The 16,365-nt window shown below is 36.1% G+C and overlaps 1 protein-coding gene across 15 annotated transcripts in view; it reads left to right on the forward strand.

Moving 5' to 3' along the window:
- Bptf (bromodomain PHD finger transcription factor) overlaps positions 1-16,365 on the forward strand; it is a 126,410-nt gene that overhangs the window by 57,358 nt on the left and 52,687 nt on the right. For all 15 annotated transcript variants that reach the window (XM_063241824.1, XM_063241828.1, XM_063241825.1 and 12 more), the window contains 5 exons: positions 1,724-1,911; positions 3,695-4,050; positions 4,508-4,639; positions 13,368-13,497; positions 14,216-14,354. In XM_063241824.1, the coding sequence (XP_063097894.1) occupies positions 1,724-1,911; positions 3,695-4,050; positions 4,508-4,639; positions 13,368-13,497; positions 14,216-14,354 (945 nt within the window). The remainder of the gene's footprint in view (positions 1-1,723; positions 1,912-3,694; positions 4,051-4,507; positions 4,640-13,367; positions 13,498-14,215; positions 14,355-16,365) is intronic.

The raw sequence follows: 16,365 nt of genomic DNA on the forward strand, positions 1-16,365 counted from the left end.
TGTCTCTAAAGTCTTTATTAGTGAACATTATAGGTGGTTGCAAGAAGTGGCCACTGTAGTTCAGCATCTTGACATAAAACTTTAGTTTTTGTACAGTCATAATCTGAGATCCAAGGGATAATTGATCTTTGACTGCTACACATCCAGGGTTGCCAGCTTTCCAGTCTGACTTCACAAGACATGCAGTAACCCCACTGCATCTTGATTTATTCAGTGCCATATTTTTGAGTCAATATCTTAAAATACTTTACTAGATTATTAGGACTTTGTAGTTTGGACTGAAATCCATTAAACTTGCTTAAGCAAAAAGGGAGCTTTATTGACACACTTGAAAGGAAATACATGGCTAGTGACAGCCTCAGGTGTATTATTGGACCCAGGAAGCTGCAGTTAAAGTGTGTTTTCTGTCCTTCTCTCTCTCCCTTGTTGTTTCCCTACCTTTTTCCTTCTTTGGGCTTCTTGTTTCCTGTTAGTGACATTTTTCTCCATGTTGTGGGAGGAGCAGTAGTCAGCTCCTAATTTATACCCTCCTGCTCACTAAAAGAACAGAAACCCTTTTTCCATCTCCTGATTCACAGATTGGAGTGGGCCACACAGCTAGTTCCTGGGACAGTCATTGTGGCAGGAAGTGACCTGCTCTGTCTGGCCAGTAGGGTCCTGTTGTTGTCCCCAAAGACACAAGTTACTGTACTTATAGCCCTGGCCAATCATGATTAAAGTGTGTTGACAAGGTTGGGGAGGGATTAGTGTGGAGCAGATTAAATGAACAGATATTTACTAAACTGTCTACCCCCCCCCCCCCCCCAAAAAAATGCACAGGCAGTTTTCAGAAGCTTATCTAAAGATAAGTTGTCTTTCCCTTCCATAATAATATCCTGGACATAAAAAAATAAAAAATATAAGCTGTCTTTGGCTGTCTAAGATAAGTCTATAGTCACTTAAAATGCCATTTTTACAATATATAATGTAGTAAATCATTTGTCCTTTCATTTACACCAATGTCATATTGAGTTAATTTTTCTTTAAGCTTTAAATTAAACAAAATAGATGTTGTTTAGCTGTTTGGCCAATGGGAACTGGATAGTAGTTTTAGTACGAAATAAATGTTTTCTGCCAAAGTGAGATTTGTGGATATACAAAACAGAAAGTGCTACTGGGGTGTTGAATAATCTTAAAAATTAAAGTACTATGAAAATACTGAGAGATCTTTATTAAAGAAAGCTTATTTGCTTGACTTTTACATTAGTAAATGTACACAAATAACTTCTCTAGGGGAAAATTCACTTAGTACTTACATTTGTAAGGTCAAAACTATTAGGTATGTGAACAGAATTTCAGAGGAATTCTTTCCAAAGTTAATGATAGTGTTTTACTACAGAAATTGATATTGAATATATGAGGCAACAATAGATTAGTGTACATTTTGAGTTATTACATTTGTTACTGGTAAATTTGTTGTAGCCCCTATCTTATAATAGATAAGTTTCAAAACATAAACTTGCACATGTGTATTTTTTAAAAATAATGACTCATATAAGGTTCTGAAATGTTTTCTTTTAAGTAAAACACTTAAGAATTAATAACATTTGCTTTGGCTATTCAAGGACCTTACCTGTTTGCTTTCTGGATCTTAGATGTATACCACATAGGAGTTTTGGATAAATAAGACATTCTTATTTCATTGCTTTCAGCAATACTCTGTGGCTTTTTCATTTAATAATAGGTGATTTCAGATCTGAGAAGTCTAATGGGGAAATAAGTGATTCTCTGGGAACTGGAAGAGGAGCATCTGGCTCAACTCGCATCATCACCAGATTACGGAATCCAGACAGCAAACTTAGTCAGCTGAAGAGCCAGCAAGTAGCAGCTGCAGCCCATGAAGCAAATAAATTATTTAAAGAAGGCAAAGAGGTATGTTTTTTCTATTTTAAAAAAAAAAAAAATCCATGGAATACGAATAATTTTCAGTGTACCTTTAAAATAAGAACAGCAAGTTCATAGACCTCCTTTTGAATTGTATTCCCTCTATTTCCAAGAGTGCGGTGGCTAATGAGGACAAGTGTTCAGCTTACATGTATAATTGAACACGCACATGTCAGTTCATGTGTAGAGATGCTGTAAGTGGGTGATACCGCATGGTTTTATTGTATGTAATTCTGAAAAGAGAAAGCCTTTTTTTTTTTCATTTTTGTAAATGAATGGATTATTTGTGGGCTTTTATAAAAAGCTGCAGATTGTTTACTGTGACCACCTCAGTAAACTCACAGCTAATAAATAGGATAGGGCTAACCCCTTGATAACTTTACAGCAGAGTGCCTAGGGCAGCACAGCCTCTCAGCCCTAATTATAAATAAGATCAGATCTGGGATTCTGTCTCTGTCCCTTCCCAAGCCATGAATGTGTCCCCCAGGGTTATGAATTATTTGCAGTGTAGATAAGCAAGAATATACAGTGTTCTCTTCTTAGCATCAGATAAGGTGGTTAAGTCATTGGCTTTCTTCTTTTCTTTTTTGCTGTACTGAGAACTGAATCCAAGGCCTTCATATTAAGCTGCATCCTCAACAGGGCTTTTTGTTTTTGTTTTCTTAATATTTCGAGATTTCGTCTTACTAAGGTACTAAGTTGTGCAGGCTATACTTGAATTTATAGTCCACTTACCAAAGTGCCCTACCGTGCCGGGCTTACCATTGACTTTTAAACTACTTTTTCACTCTGACCTTTACTAAGATATAAACTTCTTTTGTAGCATCCTGGTATACATGCTCAAAAGCTCCCTGAAATAGTATATACCTTACCACATCAGAACCATTCTGGTATTTTTCTCTTATACTGTATCTAGTCCATTTTATTTTTTTGTTTTTGAATCTAGGTCTTGCTATGTAGTTCAGGCTGGCCTTGAACTCACTATGTAGCCCAAGCTGATCTTAAACATGCAACAATTCTAGTTCGGGATATAGTTCAGTGGCTTAAGCGCCTGCATCGCAAGCGTGAGGTTGTGAGTTCAATCCCCGGTACCAAAATAAAAACGAAAACAACAAAAACATGTAACATTCCTGCCTCAGCCTCTCAAGTGCTGCGGTGGCTTATAGGCATGTGCCTCTGCATGCAGGTGTTTTATTTTTTTATAAGTTAAATAAGACTCACTGTTTATTTTGTAGTCCAAGGGTTAGGATCAACTTTCCAAAAGCATTCCGAAGTATCCATATGCTCTCGTAACAAAGCAATAAAAAAGGAGTAGAAAAATTTTGGGGTACGTGTAATCCTCTCCCTCTTGTTTTCCCTAAAGAATGAGTTGGTGTGATAAGTGAATAATATACAGTACACTTACTTTCATGCATATATTTGAGATTTATAAAAGTAGGAATTAGTGGACTTGGGGATGTAGCCTAGTGACAAAATGCTTGCTGACATGTCCAGAGCCCTGAGTTTGATCCGCAGCACTGAAAAATAAATTACTTAGCAGTGTCTTAACATATACTGTTTAAGAAATACTAATTTTCTTTCTTTTTGCAGGCATATCTTGAATGTTTGTTAGCAGCTTTCACTTTTAGCTTAGTATTTTAACTTTAAACAACTCAGTCATAAGATGTACTTTTAAGTAATCTGGGATATAAGGTATAATTATTAAGAGACAGTTGATCAGACAGTTTGCATCTTTAGCTGAATTATGAAATCTTTCTGTTTTCTTGTTCAGGTACTAGTAGTTAACTCTCAAGGAGAAATATCACGGTTGAGCACCAAAAAGGAAGTGATCATGAAAGGAAATATCAATAATTACTTTAAATTGGGTCAAGAAGGAAAGTATCGCGTCTACCATAATCAGTACTCTACCAATTCATTTGCTTTGAATAAGCACCAACACAGGGAAGATCATGATAAGAGAAGGCACCTTGCACATAAATTCTGTTTGACGCCTGCAGGAGAGTTCAGATGGAATGGTTCTGTCCACGGCTCCAAAGTCCTTACAATTTCTACTCTGAGACTGACTATCACTCAGCTAGAAAACAACATCCCTTCACCCTTTCTTCATCCCAACTGGGCTTCACACAGGTAAAAGAAAGGTTAATTTATTGCTGTAAACAAAACTATTACTGTAAGCATACACCTACATTTTAATTTTCACTGCCAGTAAATTAAATGAAATCACTTTAGTCAGCAAACAGTGATCAAGGTAGACACACATGGGATTCTAAATGACTGAACCACCACTAGCATTTGGATGACTTTTGGAAATCAGCCTTTATCTGGAATCCTGTAAGAACCAAAGTTTCAGAATATCATAGAAGGTAAAGGAATTGGGAAGCCTAAGTGATCTCTGGGTATCTTGCAGTGTTTATTTAAAATGTGTGGCTCTGTGAGCTAGAAGCTTTCAAGAGCAGTACAGTCACCTGCATCTTATATACACTGTAAAGTGGAGCCATTATAAATCACAACCATTAAAAAAAATCACAACTATTATGCTTTTAAGATGAACCAAATGAAATAATTTTTTTTTTCTGAAATACAGAGCAAATTGGATCAAGGCAGTTCAGATGTGTAGCAAACCCAGAGAATTTGCGTTGGCTTTAGCTATTTTGGAATGTGCAGTTAAACCGGTTGTGATGCTACCAATATGGAGGGAATCCTTAGGACATACCAGGTAAGTGAATTCTGAGCTTTATAAATGACCAACATTGGACTGTTTTTCTTGTGTTTTGTTTTTAAAAATTTTTAATGGATATGTAATGAAAGATAATGAAAGCCATATTAAAGACTTTATTCTTTGTATTTCCATTAATTCTTACTTGTGATACAGAATTATACTGAAGTCAAGTATATGAAAATAAAGTGATTTATAGAATTAAAAAGCATGTTTAGCGGAGTGCAGTGGTGCTTTTCTATTTCCAAGTTTCAAGAAAGAGGGTCATGTTTGAGGCCAATCTGGGCAAATACAGAAACGCTGTCTCAAAATAAAGCATGGGTATGTAGCTCAGTGGCAGTGTTGCCCTGTGATGTACTAGGGTCTGAATTCAGTCCCTAGCACTAGGGACAACAAAGGGAGAGAAATAGGAAGGGAAAAGGGCATCTTTATTGAAATAGAAGGAGCCCTTCCTTTCCTTCCTTCCTTCCTTCCTTCCTTCCTTCCTTCCTTCCTTCCTCCCTCCCTCCCTCCCTCTCTCCCTCCTTCCCTCCTTCTCTCTCTCTCTCTCTTTCTTTCTTTCTTAATATTGTGGAACACTCTAGGTACTCTGCTAAAGATCTCCCTTACAATCTTAGATCCTTTTTTATATTTCAGTTCCTGGCCAATGACGATGCAGCTCCCAAGTAAAAACAGAACTGTATAACTTGAACAGATGGTTTTAAAAAATTAAGAGAGAAATTTGTGACTTGAAAAGCCCTAAAGGATTTTTTAAAAAAACCAAAATTCTAGTCTTTTAAAAGTTACTATGACAAAACTAATGTAAAGATATGGTGAACAAAATGCAAATATTATTAAAGTATAAAAGCAAAAAGAATTGTCTTAATACCATTTTATCCTCTGTTGTACTTAGTCCAGTGATGTAACCCTGTAATTTTTAGAAGATAAATATATTTTGCCGTTTCACATCTGTTTTATTTTATAATGAAAACATTAATTAAGAAAAATCAGTTTAAGAGGCTGGGGATTTAGTGGTGTAAGCACCTGCCTGTCAAGTGTGAGATTGTGAGTTTGATCCCTAGTACCAAAAAAAAAAAAAAAAAAAAGTTTAGCCAGGAGTAAGGATGCACCCCTGTAATCTCAGCACTTGGGGCTGAAGCAAGCGCTTTGCCGAGAGTTCTAGGCCAGCCTCCACTATATACTGAGACCCTGCTTCAAAACAAAACAAAAGTTAAGCTTATGCCCACTAGACATTTTTTTTTTAAAATCTGCTTTCAGTTTCCTTTGGTGCTTTCCCGACATAAATATTTTTTTCTTTTGTTTTTTTCAGATAGGGTCTTGCTATGTAGCCCAGGCTGGCCTCAAACTCATTGCAATCCTGCCTCAACCTCGCTAACACTGGGATTATAAACTTACACCACTGTGCCTGGCCACCCCACATAAATCTTACCATTCTATTTTCTTTTGTTCTTCCCCTTTTGAATAAAATTGCTGCTGCTATCAGTAGAGGTCTCCACAAATGGAGTGGATTTAACCATTCTGTAGCTGGAACAACAGGATTAAGCAAGGTGCTGTACAGCTGTGCACCACGGGAGAGAAGGGCAGAATGAGTGTTTACTTTTATCCAGGTGGAGCCAAGAGAGTCCGAGGCAGTGCCTCTGTGTTGCTCTTGCTCCTTCTTCCTCTTACCTCCAGATTTGCCCCTTAAATCATTCTGTCCGAACATCCTTCTAGTCCATGATGGTCCGGACCCATATGTGGAGCCTCATCTCTGGTAACAAAAGCCTCAAAAACTAGAGCTAACCTAAATGTTGCCAAATAAAACTCCCATAATTAACCAGGCATAGTGGTCCCAGCATAATGGGGGCTGAAAAAAGAGAATCACAAGTTCAAGGCCAGTCTGGGCAATATAGGGATTTAGCAAAACCCTGTCTCCAAATAAAACATAAGAGAGAGCAGGACTTTAGCTAGTGTGAAGGCCCTGAGTTCAGCTGCAGGAGTGCCAAAAAAAACCCAACAAAATAATAACAAACTCCTATAATTAACTGTAACTTAAAATTATTAGTTTGTTATGTTATTGAAATTATTAAATATAAATAAAAAGGAAAAAAAAACGAAGAATGTAAAAAGGGGCTGGGGATTTAGCTCAGCGGCATAAGTGCCTGTCTTGCAAGTGCCCAGTCGTGAGTTCAATCCTTGGTACCAATAAAAATAAAAAAATAAAAAAAAAAAAGGAAAAGAAATTACTAAATTTAAATTACTGAATTATGAACTCTTTCATAGATTTCAAGTATTAATCATTGTAGCAGATGATAGAATTTAGATTTTTAAATATCCAGAGTTTTCTTCTTTTCTGCTTTGTCATGACTGTCTTCTTTACATGTTCTTTAGATTTATAAAATTATGTTTTCAATTACATTAATGTGATGTCTGGTAATACATATAAAACATCTCTTGAAATATGATGATAAAACACTGAATTTTTTTAAAAAATTGAGGACCAGGGGCTGGGGATTTAGCTTGGCGGCATAAGCGCCTGTCTTACAAGCAGGCAGTCGTGAGTTCGATCCCTGGTACCGATAAAAACGAAAAAGACAAAAAAAAAAAAAAAAAAAATTTGAGGACTGGGTTCAAGAAAATTAGGTATTAATAAGACTTCCACTTCTACAATAGTATGGTCAACTAGATAGGCATTAAACTTCTGAAGCATGATCCTAAGGAATACTAGAAATTCACACTAACTTGTTATTCATTGAAATGTCTAAATTGTGACTAACAAAGCTTCAAGAGTAGTCTAGTCTATATATCTAACAGTAACAGTGTTTTTTAAATAATGCAAATTATGGTCCAGTGAGACAGAAAAATTTCATTTAATAAATTATGCATATGTAGGATTTTATGTAACATCTATAATCTATAATGGATAATAATAAAACCAGTGCCTATGAATTTACCACCCAGTTAAAAAATGAGTACTTTATGATTGTATCAGCTTTTTGCATATTACCTTGCCTCTCCTGAGAAATAATCAGTTTTAAGGTTTGTATTTTAATTACCTACTTCCTTTTACTATGTAGTTTTATCACATATATGTATCAATAAACAGTGAATGGTTTTGAGCCTTATAATAATGTATTATTTTAAAAACTTCATGACATGAATGGTTAGAAAGTATATTTATTGTTATACTGTAATCACAAAGATAGTGTTCACAGTATATTCAAGAACTATTACAGGACCAGGCATATAGCTCAGTGATACGGTGCCTACCTGGCAAGTGTGAGGTCCTGAATCCAATTGCTGGTACTCAACAAAAAAAAAAAAAAAAAAAAAGAACTATTATAGTTCAATAAGACCAAGAAAAAAAGTCATACCATTTAATAGGAAAAAAATCCAAAAATATAAATATAATTCACACACAAAAAAATGAAAGTAACCAAGAAAAGTGATGATGACTTAACCTCCCTAGTATTTTGGGAAATACACTTTGCAATTAGGGATGATCATTTGTCAGTCCTTCAGATTGACAAAAATTTGCATAATTGACAAAGATGTATAGTAATAAGAACTCCGATATATTTTTGTTAAAAGATCAGATAACAATTTTTATTGAAAAGTTGAAAATGTAATTCTATCTAATACCATAAAGTAACACTTACATATATGCATTGTACATAAGAATACATGTAGAAGATGATTGTTTTTTGTTTTTGTCTTTTTGAGACAGGATCTCCCTATGTAGTTCAGGCTGGCCTTGAGCTAACTACTGCTGTGTAGCCCAAGTTAGGCTTCAACTTGTGGCAATCCTTCTTCCTCAGCCTTCCAAGTGCTGGAGTTACAGGCATGTACCACCATGCATGGAAGATCGTTTCTTATGGTATCATTTTATAATCATGAAATTTGAAAACCATCCCCAAATATTCATAATGGTCTGTGTTTAAAAATCAAAATGAGGGCTGGGGATTTAGCTCAGCGGCATAAGCGCCTGCCTTGCAAGCAGGCAGTCGTGAGTTCGATCCCCGGTACCGATAAAAAGGAAAAAGTAAAAAAAAAAAAAAAAAATCAAAATGAAAACTAAAAACACATTTGGATGTAGATGATCATTGAAAGCATTATAGGTGCTGAAATTGTGGCCTGCAGTTACAGAGTTGCAATTAACAAAATTGGTAGCCTTCAGTGCCTGCGTTAAAAAATAAAAACTGCAAATTAGGGAGGTATACAAAGAGATACCAAAAGAAAGGATATGTTGAACTTATGGGCAGAAATAAACCGAAAACTAAACATACCTTATTATAACTTACAAATGTATAAGATTACTAAGAAAAAAACTCAGGAAAGCATAGATAATTCAAAGAATAAATAAGGGGGCTTGCTAACCACTATTTCTTGATTGTCTTGCTAGCACTAGGGATTGTAAGCCTTCACAAGGTCCTTAAATATTCAGGTTTCCTATATCCACAGAGATGACCTACCCTTCAGTCCTTTCTGGTGAAGGACTGTCTCAAATAGCAGGGCTTAGACCACAGAGGCAAAGGTTTTCTGATTCTGTTTAATCACTAAAGGAGATGGGAAGAGCCAGATGGTTTTATAAGTTAAGTCTTTCAAATTTCAGGACCTAGATAGTTCTCTTTAAACTCTTCCACTGAAATAGAAAAGAAGGACATCTTGCAGGTTATTATTTCTGTTAGCATCAAACTTGATAAATAGACAAAAAGAAAACTCTGGCCCCATTTCCCTTATTTATTTATTTATCTGCTTTATTTATTGATTTATCTCCTTTATTGATATGTAGAGCAAATGGATGTGTATATAAGGAATCTTAAACTAAAACTTTAGCAAATTTATTCAGAAACAAATTAAAAGAATAGTAAACCATTGGTCAATTTGCTTCACCCTAAGCATAAAAGACTTGTTCAGTTTTGAGAAATCAAAGAGAACTTTGTTCATCTTAGTAAATGCCGTAATGGTATTTGTCAAAGTTCATTATTAATTGTTGGTTTAAAGAAAAAGTTAAGTAGGAATATATATATATATTTTATTTGTTTGGATTTTTTTGTTTTGTTTTTGTGAAGGTATATTTCAAACCAAGTCATTATATTTTTCACTGAACCTACCGTGAAGCATTTCCATTAACACTGAGTTGGAACAAAACAAGGATGTCCATTATCACCACTTTCTTGAAAATACAGTTTTTCAAGAGAGATAAAATACGTAAATCCAGTTTTTAAGAGAGGTAAAATATGTGTAAATATGTAAATTTTGACAAGGTATAGACATTGTTATGTAGTTTATGTAATTATATATTGGGGAGTCCCCCCTCCAACTGAAAACTATCAGAAAGAATATGAAAATTAAGGTTGATAGAATACTAACTGATTTTATGCTTGCTACTTTTATTATTTGAGATAGAAACACATATAGGTGATAACACTATAGGTAAAAGCAAGGGAATGATGAACACAGATGTTAGAGTAATAACTTCCCCCTGGTGGAATACGTAACCTTATTGATAAAGTTCAACTTCTTAACTTTGTTGAATATTATTATCTTTTTAAAAAGTCTTATAATGAAAAAAAAAATCTCAAAAATAGCAACACCAAAACCCTCAATTACCTGGGAATAAATTTAGAACCAAAGAAATATTCAGAACTGTGTAAAACAGTCATTAAATTTAACTAAAGGCATAAAGGATACTTTGCCAGGTGAATAGGATTTGCTCTTCAGGGTTGTGGGAAGCGTAACCAAAATGACAATAATATTAGGAAAGTTAGTGTGCAAGAACAACTACAAAAAGAGGTGGCTATTCAGAGTAGATATTAGTATGTTTTTGAAGCTACAATAATCAAAATAATTTGTCCTGCTGAAGAAGTGGGGCAGTGAAATTGCATAGGAAATCCAGAAATAGACCTAAAGTCGTCTGGAAATGTAACTGTGGTAGTGTTGTCTATCAGAAAGGAAAACAGGCATGTTTAGAGAAAATAGCTCTTAGATCCCTACTTTAACAAAAGCATTCAGACTGAGGTAGATTTAAAAAAAAAAAAAAAACCCAAATCCTAAAAACAAAACTACAACAAGAAAGCGTGAATTAATTTATATTTTTGTTGTGATACTTTCTTTTTAAACAGATTTAATACCAGATGTCATAGAGGAGAAAAGTGGATACATGTATTTTAAATTCTGAGTGGAAAAATATTCTAATCAAAGTCAAAAGACAGATGACAAACTGAGGAAAAATATTTGCACCACAAATGGAAATTTTCCCTAATTGACAAAGATCTTGTATAAATGAAAAAGACTAATAGTCCAGTACAAACAAGACAGAGGATTTGAGCAGATATTGTGCAGAAAAATAAATATGAAAGGCCAGTAAACATAAAAAATTTCTGTCATAATTAAAGAACAATGGGATAGTTTTTGTTTTTCACCTCAGTTGGCCTAACACTTTGGGTGTTTGTTACTGGTGTATCTTCAGTATTCGGGATAGCAGGCTGGCCTTGCCGTAAGTGGTATTGCGAAGTGCCCAGCTCTCAGAGTGTGGTGGACCTGTGTCAGCGTGTTAAGAGCATGAACTTGTGGTCTCAGCCGTCCTGTCACTGAGGCACAGAGGGAGATATTCTCCTGGTTTAGCATGGAAGGCATACAATGTTACGTATTGTATTGTATTTTTAGTGTAATAGAACACAACGGAATCCTGAGCACTGCATGGAGGTTAGGTGTGGCGATAAAGCCCAGACCATTCACCTGGGTGTCAGTGACTGTGGATATGAGGAAAGGAAATCTGCCAACCAGCCCGAGGCTATAAATTGCCATCCTTTGGGGCTTCCTCCCTGGGATCTTAGGGATTTCTGTCCATAAAAACAGAACTGACGACTGCCTTGCAAGCAGGCAGTCGTAAGTTCCATCTACCGATACAAAGGAAAAAGACCAAACAAACAAAAAACGACAACGGGTGCGTCCTCTTGGCTGGTCCGATGGCAGTGGGTTATCAGAACTTACTAACATTAGTGTCACTAAAGTTGGTATACCACACACCCCCCCCTGCTAAATTTGACTGGCTTAAAAAAAAAAAAAACAACTGAGCTGCCAGACTCCCCTGTGTTGGCAATCCTGACTCCATAAGGATTGTGTTAGTGGCCGTGAAAACAATAGAGTTGTACTCAGGGACAGCTGCTATCACAGATTAGCTGTAACGCCACCTCTTTGGCCTGGAAACCCAAGCAGAGTGAGCCTTTGAATTTGTCAGTGAGAAAGGGCCTTGTGGGCCGACCCCAAAGGCCCAAACTGAGCACTCCGCTGAGCTGTGAGCTCCCTGTGCATCACTGTTCATAGGCGGTATCAGCAAAGGTGGTTCCATTCCTGTGCGGCCCAGGCCTTCATGGGTCATGACCCTCAAACCCTGAAAGCTACTGCTTGGTCTTGTGGTGTCACTCTTTATAAGAGGCACTACTGTGTTGTGGAGTGTGCTTCGCTCTCTAGCTCCAAGCGTGTTGGTGCACAGTTGACGTTTGACCTAGTAAGTTAGTTCACAGGGAGCCTCCTCCCTTTTCTCATCAATTTCGTAGAACTCCAGAAACCTGTTGGAGAAGTTTACTATACAAATTGTAAACGGTTAGTAGGTCTGAACGCTTAACGTGGATAAGATCCTATAATCACAGGTACACAAAACTACAAAAGGAGGGGGAAAGGGAAGAAGAGTGATAGAGAGAGGGAGTGTTTCCGGGAAATAGATAAAAAGGGTTAAATTCCTCCCACAGCTTCGTAGCACCACTACCTCAAGCTGACAAATGATCTTCATTTTTTTCCCACATAGTTCTGCTTGAAAAACAGTACATGTGCTTTGGGTGGGATGAAAGGAGTTTTTTTTTTACTTCCCTTAGAGAGAGAGAGACAGGAGCTCCTTTTTTTGTTTTGTGTTTTGTTTTGTTTTTCACTTCTGTTCATTCATGTCTCTCTATATGGGAAATATCTCTTCATAAAAAATCTAGTCTAAGCTATATTTTGATTTCCCACAACTGATGTTACTCTAATATTTGTTTTCCTGCCTAGTAGTAGAATATAGTCTGTGCCTTATCTTTAATGATTGAAATAATTGTAGAACTTCTTTCCTCCCTCCTCTTAAACAAAAGCGGGGAGACTTAGGAACCTCTTTTTCTATGGATATAGAAAGCCAGGGTGCTGTTAGTAAACTCTGTGAGGTGTTTCAAATCTCCAGGGCTAATGAAAAGAGTCAGAAATAAAAACAGAAGGTTTGGAACTGTTTGTCTTTGTGGTAAGGAAAAATTGTGGAACTAGAGTATCGTTTAATAGGGAACTGGTCCAATAAATTATAGGTCGGCCGTGAAGTGGCATATTTCTTAGATTTTGAAACAAGTATTCTGATATGGAAAGATCTCCTCGTACAGTTATTCATGGGTTGAAAACTGGTTCTATGTATACTATCAGTATCATTTGTGGAAGTGGATAATGGACTATGTAAAGAAATGCATATGTATGAAATGTTACAAGAATGAATTATAAGTATTTCTTTTGGAGTGACACATATGGATAGGGTAGCATTTTTTATTTTTGCTGTTTTATACTCTGTTCCTGTTATGGGACTGTACATCAGCTTATTGTCTGGGAATGTCTGGGTGATGGGATTATAACTAACCACTTTTTGGTTTTGTGTCTGATTTACAGTACTACATTTTATCTTTCTTGCTTATTATTCAATGTTAAATATTATTTCTGTTTTGCTGTCCATGTATAGATTACATAGAATGACATCAATTGAAAGAGAAGAAAAGGAGAAAGTTAAAAAAAAAGAGAAAAAACAAGAAGAGGAAGAAACAATGCAGCAAGCTACATGGGTAAAATACACATTTCCAGTTAAGCATCAGGTAACTTTTACCATAATCTTTTAAAAAGCATTATCTATTTCTAAGACTTCTGCAGTTTTGACCCTATAATTTTGTTTTACTTTTGACATCATCTTTGATATAGTTACAGTAGAATGCATCTTTTGATGATTTTAGAAGCATACATTTTTCTTACTAATATAGGGGGATTTGGGACCAATTTTTTGAAATTGTTATAAAATTAAAACTTGGTTACCTTTCACATTTAGAAAGTAGTAAATTTAAACCAGGCGTGATGACATATGCCTGTAATCTTAATACTCGGGAAGCTGTAGCTGGATGATTACCATGAGTTTGAGGCCAGTTTGGGCTAGATAAGCGATTTCAAGGCCAACCTGCACTGCATAGTGAGACCCTGTTTCCAAAAAGCAAAAAAACCATAGTAAGCCCCCCCAACTCTCCCCCCTTCCTCTTTTTCCCCCTTTCTCTCTCCCTCTCTCTCTTTTCTTTCTTTCATTTGTTTGTTCGTTCATTCATTCCAGAGATCAAGCTCATGACCTTGCACTTGCCAGGCAGGCACTGTGCCACTGAGCTATATTCCTGGCCCAGTAAACTCTTTCATTCATTTTGATTCTGCATGAAAATAAATGTAATTGGTAAATTTTAATTTCCTGTCTACTACTCTTGTTTGATATATGTGTAATACCACACATACTTTGTAAGCATGTTGTTTTAACAAATATATTTTCCTTTATCCCAGGTTTGGAAACAAAAAGGAGAGGAGTACAGAGTAACAGGATATGGTGGCTGGAGCTGGATTAGTAAAACTCATGTTTATAGGTTTGTTCCTAAATTGCCAGGCAATACTAATGTGAATTACAGAAAGTCAGTAGAAGGAAGTAAGTGACTATTTTAACAGCCATATTTAACATACTATCTTTAGCAATAATTTTCTTTCCTATGTAGCCATTTCTGATTTGTGTTTTATAAATTCATAGTATATTGCTCATATTTTGAGCAAAAATTATTCTCTGATTTTTAATACAATATGCAAAATTATTATTGTTTAGCAGTTATAAACTCTAAAATATTAAAAATTACTTTGTTCACAAGATTTTGATGTCTAGAATTCAGTTAAAGATGACAGAAATGAATTGTTTTCTTTCAAATCCCACAGCCATCTAATTGCAGTATTGTTTTTTTGTGTGTGTGTGTGTGCTAGGGATTGAATTCACAGCCTCACATTTGCCAGGCAGGTGCTTATGCCGCTGAGCTGAATCCCCAACCCTAATCACAGAATTTTAGATTTAGTTTTTCAGAATTTTATATTTCATACTAGTTACTTCCTTGAAGAGTCACATATCTGGAAACGTTGACATTCTTGTACATGACAAATCTGGAGGGGAAGTGACAGGCATTTATGTAACATTGTCCCATAGAGAAGCTGTTCATTCAGGTTTATTACTTTCTAACAAACCCTAGTATTTAGGATCTCAAAGTTCTAGAGGTGACGTGCCCTTTTGAGACAGAGTGCAGTTTCTGAACTGCTGTTAAATGAGCAGAGTACTTCATGAGGTTGATAAGTGACACCTTAAAGTTCACACAGGGGGACAGTGACAGCACCCTGGCCAAACCTGTGTCTCCTAGCTTCTGAGCCTCTATGCTGTCTGCCATGTGGGTGGTTCTTGTTGTCCAAGTGATTTTCAGCAGCAAGCATGTATGTGGTATAATGTAATTTGCTAATTTATGCTGAGACGTGTTCTTTCTGATGAAACCTGTATGAGCAGATTATACAATGCATGAGAAATAGCATGTACTCCTCTACTAACAGATTTAGCTTTGCAAATGGTTCCGGTGAAATGTGGGCCGGTAGATTTGTGAAATTGTTACTACTGGAAAGGTACTGGCTTATTTCTAAACAGTAGAAGTACATATTTATAAGGGTCACTGGAATTTTTAGGTTTTCTTGAAGAATCTCATCTGATTCTTTGGGAAATAATGATGAAGATTCAGTTACTGAATTCATGTTAAATACCATGTATAGTAAGTTTGAACAGATCATTGTTTCTGTTATTACTATTTTGTTGTTCCAATTGCTCATAAAGTACTTTTGTTTGTATATGACCTGGTTTGACCTATGTGGTAAAAATCCAGATGATCAATACACAAATTAGTTTTTACATATTCATTTTTCAACCACTGCCCTTAGCAAAAAGTTTTCCATTGCTCAAGTACTGGACCTTTCGTTACCTAGTTAAATATTAAGTTCATATTTTTGAGAGTTTCCTGCCGAGTAATGTCAGAGAATAAAGCATCTGTGCACACTGTCCAGTGCTCTGGGCTTCTCTAATTATAAAATAGGAATCATAGTGAAGGCAGCAGTAACCACCAATTAATAATATCACTAATGTCACTGTATTAATGACTAACTTACTCTTTTTTTTTTTTTTTTTTTTTTTTTGTCTTTTTCCTTTTTATCGGTACCAGGGAACGAATTCACAACTGCCTGCTTGCAAGGCAGGCGCTTATGCCACTGAGCTAAATCCCCAGCCCCGACTAACTTACTCTTAACCACCAACCTAGTCTGCTCTGGTAACAGAGGTGATAGAGGCACGGGTGTGCTAAAAACTAGAAATACAGGCTGGGGATTTAGCTCAGCAGCATAAGCACCTGCCTGGCAAGTACAACATCATGAGTTCGATCCCTGGTCCCAAAAAAAAGCACCACAAATACAGATCAGAACACTCTTGGCTTTCTTTCAGAAGGCCAGACTGTTAGGCTTGTTTATGTACTTATCTCTTCTGGCATAGCTCTAAAACTGGGCATTTTTGTTCCACAGTATGTTGTAGTCTTCAGTAAAATATGTGTTCGAGATACTCTATGCCAAGAAGAGGTTGGGGTTTTTTTTTG

The sequence above is a fragment of the Cavia porcellus genome, unplaced genomic scaffold (genome assembly GCF_034190915.1).
Source record: "Cavia porcellus strain 051 isolate PalLab524CR breed Dunkin Hartley unplaced genomic scaffold, mCavPor4.1 scaffold_32, whole genome shotgun sequence".
NCBI lineage: Eukaryota > Metazoa > Chordata > Mammalia > Rodentia > Caviidae > Cavia > Cavia porcellus.